The sequence below is a fragment of the Artemia franciscana genome, chromosome 10 (genome assembly GCF_032884065.1).
Source record: "Artemia franciscana chromosome 10, ASM3288406v1, whole genome shotgun sequence".
Classification (NCBI taxonomy): Eukaryota; Metazoa; Arthropoda; class Branchiopoda; order Anostraca; family Artemiidae; genus Artemia; species Artemia franciscana.
Genome location: NC_088872.1, coordinates 25,424,975 through 25,435,528, shown reverse-complemented (window position 1 = coordinate 25,435,528; position 10,554 = coordinate 25,424,975). Strand labels below are relative to the sequence as shown.

Genomic DNA, 10,554 nt, shown 5'->3' with positions numbered 1-10,554 from the left:
GGCGTTATCAAAAGCAATGTGGCACATATCACTCATCTCAGTCTTCAACCGATTAATGCATATGCAATTAAAGAAAACGTGCCTTAAAAGGACAAGCTACAGCTGAATAATATACCCTGTATATCCAGGCTAAGGTGGCCCCCCCCAAAAAAAAAAAAAACAAAAAAAAACACGTATATCAACCACTGATTTACCTGGTCAACTTTCCGATGTTTTAAAATATACTAAATAAACATAAAATCTCATCAAATTTATATTTTCTGCCAACGGATAAAACTACAAAAATAACGATTTCACATTTGCACGAAACGAGTCAAATTGAAAACCAAACCATTTCAATATTTACAACCAATTATTTGAGTAAAAAAATAACATATTTCACAAATGTAACTGATCAAACAGTAAAGATTGTTTATAACAAGAACCAATGTCACATAATGCAAGAATAAAGATATAGGCCAAAAAATTTCCAGACAATCAAAGCAAGAAAAGAGATAATCTTTATGGGAAAAATTAGACAAAGGTTATGATCGCTAAGAGTTTGACTGCAAACCCATAATCACACATCGTTAGGCCCAAAAATGAAAAGAAGAATCTCAAATAATAAGCCTGAAGTGCTTTTCTGAAAGCACTTTATACTGAAAAGGAATAAGATTTCAATTCGTGCATTGTGGAATAGCACAATTCTAAACGGAAATTTATGAACGCTTCTTTTAAAATGTACACGGCAATCCGTGTAATTTACACCTTGGCTTATTTAACAGGAGCACAAAGAAAGGTATTCAGGCTTTTTACGACAGGAGTATTTAGCTAGAGATACTGAAATAATACTATCCTTTCAGGCTAAGCCTGTCTCTTGTATGAAGGCAACACATTTCTATAAACGCAATAAGTTGATAATGATTAACCAGAGGGATCTTTCTTACTTTCTAATTAGTTTTTAATAAAATGCAGAATAGTAGATTTGGTTTTGGGCATGAGGATACTTCCTTTGATTGCTTGTTTTGAAAATAGTTTAATTTCAAATGAAAATCCTTATTTTTGAATTTTTTTATGTTATTATATTGACAATAACAAAAACAATGCAAGATAAAGATTCTTTCAATTGCAAGGAGTTGAGATTTAATGTAGTGCCGTTTCTGCAAATTAGCTGACAAGACCTAAATTACTATAAGAGTAAAAAAGTATAGACTTCAGAATCGACTTCTTTATTAATTAAAATAGTGAGGTATTTTTTAGACAAAAACAATTCAAAAATCTAAGAATATCACGCTATTGGACTGAATATTTTTTTAAATAGCAATAAATATTTATATCTTTGAACGCCACTTCTTAATATTGTACATTTACTAAAAACATTCGATATTATCTTTAATCGGTTCAAGCCGAGGCCAGAGAATCTGAAACATACCGAGAGGAAACTCAAGTTTGCCACTAAGAAAATAACTACCATTATCTTATTGCCCCGAAAAATCCCAAACCTGATTATACCTAAATACTAATACGGTTTACACTCATCCATTTTGTACTTTTTGATCGACGCGTAGTCGAAAATAAATGGTTCATCTTGCCAAAAACGATATTGCCAAAAAGATACTTATTATTTTTTTTTTGCAACTTACTATCTATTTACTTTGGCTTTTGTCATTTTATTTTGCCTAACCTTTGGGAAATGAGTAATTCAAATTTTTTACAAATTAAAATTAAACGTATAAATTTACTTTGAATAGCTCCATGTCGCAGCATTGTTCCTGGCATAATCATTTTTCCATCCTGCTGGCACCTCCCTGGCACCTCCCTGGCAAACTGTGAACAATTTTCTTCTTTTCAGTTTCCTAATTTTCTTTGGCTGGGGCACCCCCATTCACACTGAGATTGTACTAAACAGGGATTCACTAGCACTGCTCTGAGCCAATCAGAATCTTTCCAAAAAATTGCAGCAAATCAGAAAATTTTATGATGATATCATTGGTTAATTAGTGCTAGGTTATCTCGGTATCTTCTACAGTCTCATTGTAAGTGGGACATAACAACACGGTTTAAGAGAAACTACGTTACTACTATACTTCAGATTTCTCTAATTAATGACTGTTTCATAACAGGGCTAGGAAAAGTGATTAAATTTCACGCGGTTGAAATTAAGAGTGCAGATGCTGATAAAAGTTTAGAGTCCAGGTAACCTGAAAGAACACTTTCTGCAGACACTTGACAAATAAAAATTTGTACATTCAGCAGTCCCCATTTTAAGTGCTAGATGTTGACCTGAAGAAGAAAAACCCCATTTGTTAGAGCAACTTTCAGGCATATATAGGCTGAGGGGAGACACATATTGACTGCCTCTTAAACTACAAATAACAAATAGTCCATCCACAATCCAAGGGATTCCAATAAGTTTTTGTAGACATTTCTTTCCTTTATAGGCTGTTTGAAGATTTTTAGATTTTAGGTATACCCTACATTTTTTTTATGGGGGGGGGGGGGGGGGGTTAAAAGCCGAAAAATATGCTTCGAAAGACATAATTTTTGGTTTCCCTATGACGAGAAGAAATCTTCCAAGCTTATCTCAGGGATGAGGAAGATATTAGGAACCCTCTCCAGTTCCGTCTGAGTGCCAGTACAGATACTTTGAAGGTATGGATATTCTAGTCAGAAGTTATTCTATATTTTCAGCCTAAGAGATAGGCCTTATACGAGACATAGCAACAAATTTGTCCAACTAATATTTTTCCACTAAACAGACAAGGAAAAAAGGCTAAAGACTGCCAATGCATACAACAAATTTAAAATAATAACTGAAAAGATTTCAACGGATAAAAACTAACTACGGTGGAATGGATATCAATAAAAGAACATTGAGAAAATTGGGTATACTAGTTTACCAGCTCCATATAAAAAAGAGAAAAAAAAAGGAAAAAAGAAAAAAAGACGCAGGTATGCAGTAAGCATCCCACCCGCATAAGCCTTGAGCCGAGAAAAGCAGCTCTGAAAAATCCAAAGCCAGAAAATTTATTATTCGCGGACCTTAGAACAATTTTGCTAAAAAATTTGATGAAGTGATTCAAATTACATTCTTCAAAGGAGAACAGAATTAAAATCAAATCGAACTTGAAATAATTCAACTAAAAACGAACAATAAAGTGCTTTCAACTTTTTGGGCAAAATTAAGCTTTATCAAGGACATAGGAGTTGTACTGTTGAGCTAAAAATATTGAGGAAAGTGTTTTTATCTGAAAAAATACGGATTTCACACACATGAATTATCGTGCAAGAATATGGGAACTAGAAATATTAAGATAGAATTATCAAATTTAGCATAAAAATATGGATGACAAGGATACATGTTTATTCTTCAGCCAAAAAGGTTTAATTTGTTCCTTAGAGTTATTTTCCAGTTTGGGTGCTTTCTAAATAACAAAATTCAGTCGGTATTAGCTTGCAATGATGCAGACCTGACAAAGGGATTAATTCTTTTTTCGTATGACTTCCTTTAGCTAACGGCTTCTACAAGAGCTTTGGCTCTGAAAAAAAAAACTTTGGCGTCTACAATTTGTGAGGGACATCAAATTCTTTCATATTCAAATAAAAACACAACCATCAAAATGAACCAGATCTTAAATTTAAAGCCTCCAATACAGTAATTGCAGTTAATTCCACTTGAATGTAATTTTTGCTCCTTTCATTTTGATCACCAATTGATATTCAATCCTAACTTAAAGACAATGGAAGTACCGTAACTTAAGATAACAAGTAATAAAGGACAGTATTAGGATACGAAAACAATCGACAACTTTAGGAACAGAAATACAGAAGCCATGTCAAGCTTATTATTTTTGGCCACTGTTTCAATTCCCAACAAGAACAAGGGGAAAAGGAAAGGGGGTATCAGAGGATACCCAACCTAAAGCTGACCCATTCTGAGTTATTTAGATCACTGAATTCAAATTTTGAAGGGAGAAGTAAACAGGGAGAGAGAGAAAATCTCAATCCTTACGAGTGGTTGGAAACTATCTTCGGTTTAATTCGTCCATTTTTCCATGTCAAGACTTCGGACTCCAAGACACGTCACTTCGGACCAAAGATGAAAATATTTGCGTATCTACTGACTCCGGAGTTAATTTATTTGCGATAAATTAACTCCGAGCTGTTAGGAAACCAAAGAGCTTTGAATATCATATATAAATTGACATTATTTTGGGCCACCTCCATCTATCTTTTGCAGGAGGCCAACAATTATCTCTAGCATTAGTCCAACATAGATGACACTTACTATTTTATATGAAAAAAAATTCAACGCATGAAAAACCTAAATTATCTCAGTGTAATTTTATCAGCATTTGAAATCTAGCAGTATAAGGTCCTAGTAACAAACAAAAATATATCGTACATAAAGTTTCCCCGAAGATCTTCAATAAGACTTGCAATAAAAAAGGTTTGTAAAAACAACCTAAGATACCAACAGCAAAACATAATGACTGATAAAAACATTAAAAAGCTGAGATATAACAAGGTACACTAAGTTCACAACACTTTGTTAGCAGTACGGAACAAGGCAGAACTGGAAACATTGTAGACAATATATGACGCATGAATGTCTTAAAAGGAGAAATAGAAGAGACCCAATCGTTTATTGTTGAATATCTAAATTGCAGTGAGGAGAAAAACAAGTATTCTAAACATATTGCGGAATTATTATGGCATTAGAAAAAAAAAGAAAGAAAACTTACACCGTAAATATGAATAATATGGCTTGGGTTTACTGTGGCATACGACCCTTTCAAAAGGCAATTTTAAAAAATACCAGTTTCAGACTTTAGTAGTTTTTTTTTGCTATAAACAATAGAACCACCCAACCTTTTATAAAGTCAAACTGGTATTGTCTAAAAATAAATAATACAAATAAAAAAAAATAATAACCGTTTTTTTTTCAGAGAAGCCTAAGCAGTCTTTTGCACTTAAGAGTATTCCCCCAACTCAAAAACACAAGTTCACCCCACAATTCTGGAAATTTTTTTCCACCAAATGATTAGAGCACTAACACTATAGCCAGCGATTAATCTTCTTTTTTAAGGTTCAACGGACAGTGCAATATTGGTGTTTAAACAGTTTATGTTAGTCCATAAGGTTAGGCTTACTTCTCTTTGAGCTAAAAGTACCCAAGCTTCATTTTCCAAATCATGGCTGGTCTCAACCTGCACACCCTCCTCCACCCTACCCTGTTCAAAGTTACGATATTCACTCAATGCCACATAGGTCTTATTTCTTTCATGCCCTCTCTTCGTTCCACCCCATTTGAGGACCTTCTGTTTTTTCTTTAGCCCAAGATGGACTGCCCAAAACACGATTTTCGCCAACATATCGTCCCTCATCCAGGGTGGATCTAGTGCAAAATCTTGCGCGGGGGGGGATATGACAAGAGCACGAACAAGCACAATCTTGGGGGGGGGGGGGCAATGTGACAACGGCGCCAATAATTGACAAAACTGACAAATTTATTTTAAAAAAGAATGAAAGAAAAAACAAGGAATAAGGGTGCCAGAAAATCTTTAGGGGAGATCCGCCCACCCCCTAGATCCGCCACTGCTCTCATCCCTAAAACGCTACTTAACTATTTTAATCTTTTTTTCACAATAGAAAGTAGGGTCGAAAGAATGCTAGGTGCACAATAATCTATTTTGACAAAAGTGGCGATCTTCTCTTTTAACAATAAACGATTAAGTTAATAAATACGGAACATATCAAAACTATAAGGTAAAGTGTATTAGAGTCAGAAAAGCACTACGACGATTCAAATTTGGCCCTAAGCTAAACACCTGTCTACTAAAATCCCTGCAATTTTGTCAGTTACCATATTCGAGAATTAAATCTACAATTGCATATACACGTTTACTTATTTGTAAAGTAAACTCATTCGAATAAGATTTAACATTGCATCACAGTAATACGTGCATACATTTGTGTCTTTTTGGAAGGGGTTAGGTGGTCTAGAACTTCCCCAAAGTATAATTTAAATTTTACAAACTGGGCGAAGAAGGGTCCTCCATACCAATTTTGAGAGAAGGGTAGAGGGGCTATATCCGTCACCCATTGTGCAGATTTGATCCCATAGCATCTTCAGAGATTTATTTGAATTTTGGTATACAATTTGTTCACCAAGAAGGCACTAGCCCCGACAGAAACGCGACTATTCATTATGCTAATAATTGTAGATAGTGATCTAAATTTAGAAAGAAAGTTTAAAATAGTTTTTTGTAAATAAAAGGGCTTAAAAAACGGTTTCTTTTCAAGAAAGGTGGCACAGGTATACTAATAGAGATTCAAGGATTTTAAGGCAAATATTACCGTAAAAGCACTAATAAGGATGATGATGATATATATAAAAAGAGCTGTATACCATTTTTCAGATCTATACTTTCAATTGGTCTATACTAATTCTGGTTCAGCTAAAGAATAACTTCCAAGTTTCTTCGATTTCAGCTTTAGATGCCTAAGCGAGATTGACCGCTCATTCCTAACTATTCTTAAACTAAGGCAAACTTCAAGAGACGGGTGTCAACGGGGCGTGCTTTAACATCAAGGCACACGAAGGAATTGCTCTTGCAAACACGTTAAGCAAACAAAAAAAGCCAAACAGCTGAAAACCGCATCAGGGACGGTGAAAAAAAAAACAACAAAATCGTTCGGGACTCGTTAGGTGACATGTAAACAACAGCGTCCAGTGTCTCCTTGGACGCCAAAAAGTTTTGGTTCACACTGTTGTCAAGTACTATCACAGATGAGCACCGAGTCAACGAATTATCTCTAGCTATCTCGGTCTCTTAATTTTGCGCTGCATTTTTGTGGCCATGGCAACGGCCACTCGTACCGACGAGGGATTGGACCATTGATATTCTTTTCAAAATAGTAGAAAATAGGCCACCACCAAATCCGGGAAAAATAATTGCTTGATCCTTTTTTCTGAAAAAGAAAAATATGTTAGTAGCAATTACATTTAAGTATCAGCAAGATTTCAATACCCTTCTTTCATTTGAAAAATTGAAAAGCTAAAGATAGCCTGGCGACCCAACATCCAAACACATTTCTTGCAATACACAAGTTGCAAGAGCAAGAATATAGAAGAAAGTATATATATTAACCAGCTCAAATAGCAGAAGAGATTACCACAAATAGTGCATTTCACTCTAAGTTTTCTTTTTTTTTACATTGTACTTTCATTTTTATTGTATGATTGATTTTGAATGATTGTATTTTCATTGGCTGTGCAGCTAAATGCTGTGTTTCCTATAGCCTACAAATCAATTACCCTTTCCATGATTTAAATTTTCATTGCATGCCAGACAATAATCTATCCAGAGTCGGGAAGGTATAAGGGCCCGTTTCAAGACGGTCCAATTACATACGCAAGAAGTGTTGCTTAAACTCTAAGCACTAATTTAATTTACTAACCAGCCGTTACAGCAATGATTAGAAACATATAAAGGACAAACTCTCTCTTAACCGGAAGCCGCTAATTGAAATAGACATAGAAGGTTTCGTATTAAAGCAAACCAATCCAAAAACTAACCATCGATACACGGTTTCTCCGAGTACATTTCAGTTTCTTAAAGTCACTTATGACTTTTAGGATTATTTAGTACAGCTTTGGGCTTAACTTAGACCCGATAGCGGTTATATTTTATAAAAATTAGTGTATTGTGTATTCCGAGTCTGTTAAGATAAAACGGAAAAAATATATTAAAATGAAAGTGAATAACGCCACCAAAACTTGAAACAAACATAAATTATTCTGAGTATGAGTCGGACAACTGCCCTTCTACCCCATGCTTTTTGTGTTAAAGATGCACTTTTTTTCAAAATGCTTCCATTCTCAAAATCACGGTGAATACCAACATCCTTAATATGAGCGGCAAGGTTGAATTTCGCGAAATATTGATCCATGGATAAATATCATGTTTCAGAGAACAATCACACTCCTCATGAACTCTATAAAACACAGTCAAGTGTTTATTTCAGCACTGTTTCTTTTAAGTTTTAACAATGGAAAAAAACCCACTTATTTTGAATGGACTGTGTATGTTTATTACAGTTGTACAACCACGTTACAGCACGATCTCTGAAATTGAGAGGCTGTTAAATTACATTTTCGACAAGTTCCAAACCAAATAGCTTAATCAAAATTTTTGCTCGATAGCATTTTGATCCTGAACGGGCCAACATTGACATTTGGCACATACAATGGTAAAAATAGGTATTTCTCGGTGTCAAAATCTCTTTTATCACTTAAAAAGAAACTAGAACTTCAACTTTACTTTCAAATAAACCCTTCCCAATGTTTTACGGATCCTGAGCAAGAAAGAAAAAAAAAAGTCAAAATGTCTTTTGTTACTTAAAACAGAAACTAGAACTTCCACTTGACTTTCGAAAAAATCTTTCCCAATGTTTTACGGACCTGATTAAGAAAAAAGAAAAAAGAAAAAAGACTTGATGCACATCTACTACCATCCTTCTCAGGGAAAACATGAAACTTCGAACTTTTGTAGATGGGCGTTGGAAACCTCTGCTTCAGGGTTCTCTAACATGCTGAATTTTATTTGTATATTTTTCATCAAGCTTCATCCCTCTTTGAGGGTATTTCCCCCATTATCTAAGATTATCAAAATTTTATAGTGCAATGGGTTTTGATAGGTAAATTTAAAATTACTAAATTTTATGTATTCGGAGCCACCATAAAAAGCAGATTGTTTTGATTAAAATGTTGTTATGAAAATAAGAACGTTTTCCTTACTATTGTTATGTGTTGTTCTATAACTAATCAAAGTGTTTGAATGACAGACTTGATCCGATGTTGAAGAATCAACGTAAAATAGGTCCATTTTAATTCTCAAGTTTTCAGTAGTATTTGGTCTTTGTTCTGTGATAACACATCACAGTTATCATTTATTATTTATTTTTTTACTGCAAAATCTTCATTCTTCAGCACAATACAGAGGATCGAAATTTGTTTTGCTAATTTAGGACTCATTACGTCGATCGAACAAAATTTTTTAGAAATAATTGCAAGCAACAATCGCGAGCTAACAGGAAACTGTACAAACGATAGTCATTGACATTTTCCAACAATTCGAAGCGTTTTTGCAGAAACTTGTCAATGAATTTTCAGCGCAACATACAAGAAAATCGAAAAATAAAAATCAACCAGCACATGCCTTCCCTTAAGAAATTGCCACGGACTGCATTTGCAGCTTATTATCTTGTACTGCATTTGCATACTTGTTTTGAAGTTTGAAATGCTGTTTTAAATTTTTGTTGACACATAAAGGTCGCGTTTTTGAATCTTCCTCCCAATTTATATGTTTCCGAATATTTCTACTAAAAAATTATTGTTAGTTAGTAATTCTCTTTTCTCTAGCTAAAATAAAATCAATAGTAACAATTGGAACAATACGCCTATAAAGTCTATTCATCAAACAACCTACCAAATATTCGGACATTTTATCCTTTTGCCAATAGGAGAGAAAAATCTAATAATGATATTTTTGATAGGATTCCTTACTGACCCGAGATGAAATAGGTTAGTTACAGACAGAACAAAAAAAAAAAAAAAAAAAAAAAAAAAAAAACAACTCAGGAACAAACTTATTAATTTTCAGGTCAGTTTTGATTTTTTTTTTCACAGGCGAAGTAATGTCAAACAGTATTTTCGTTGCCAAAAGAGGCTCCTTGGGCTTCACCATTAATTTTAAATTGACTGGCAAAATTGTTTAAGACCTACGTCCTTTAAAGAAATAGAAGAAGACGAATATCTGTTCGAAAAGCCAACCGAATCATTCTTGACAGACATATGAACCCAACCGCTCAGCCTGAGATCACAATTAACATAACCAGTGATCGATAGGCTGTCTATCCTAGAAACTGGTCGATCACACTCATACTAAAAACACCTCTCGCTAGAAAAGCTCTTTGTGAGTAACGTGTAACGTTGATAATAAAACTGGATGTTTTGGCCAAAAACTACAGTTTCTTCAAGCATCAGGCCTCCCATTGCTCAAGTTTCGGTTGTGTGCATCTGTCTACGAGAATGAAATCGGAAACACTGGTGCCAGTTCCCCCACTCTTGTTAGATACCCATAATCTCTGAAATATTCCAGCATATCAAGATAAAACTTGAACATGTACAGATAATTCACAGTTTTTTCACAAAAAACCTCTTCTGAGCACATGTGAATAGCATTTTGGATCTATTTTTCGCTTTTTTCACTAGTCAAGTTTGTCACAATTTTTCTACATCTCATTTTGCCACTGGTCTTGGTAGTTAAATAGACACTACCTAGGCAAAAGGGGGTGGGGGGGGGAGACCCATACAACTGACCAGAGCTGTCACCTTACAATCTGTATTATAGGGTACATGGTCAAGGATTTAGGTATGTTTTTTTTTGTTCATTCTAAGCTTCTTAAAAATATTAGGTGAATTGAGCCTCTTCGGAATGAATCAATTTGAATGTGAACTAAAAAAAGTTTACAAAGGTTTGTGTCCTACACTAACCTTTAAAATAGGAT

The 10,554-nt window shown here is 34.4% G+C and overlaps 1 protein-coding gene across 2 annotated transcripts in view; it reads right to left on the bottom strand.

Annotated features, from left to right (window-relative positions):
• Positions 1-240: 240 nt before the first annotated feature.
• The window catches only part of LOC136031970 (phosphatidylcholine:ceramide cholinephosphotransferase 1-like), a 125,143-nt gene continuing 114,829 nt past the window's right edge, over positions 241-10,554 (bottom strand). For both annotated transcript variants that reach the window (XM_065711989.1, XM_065711994.1), the window contains one exon: positions 241-7,078. In XM_065711989.1, coding sequence (XP_065568061.1) covers positions 7,077-7,078 — 2 coding nt within the window. In that variant the 3' untranslated portion in view covers positions 241-7,076. The remainder of the gene's footprint in view (positions 7,079-10,554) is intronic.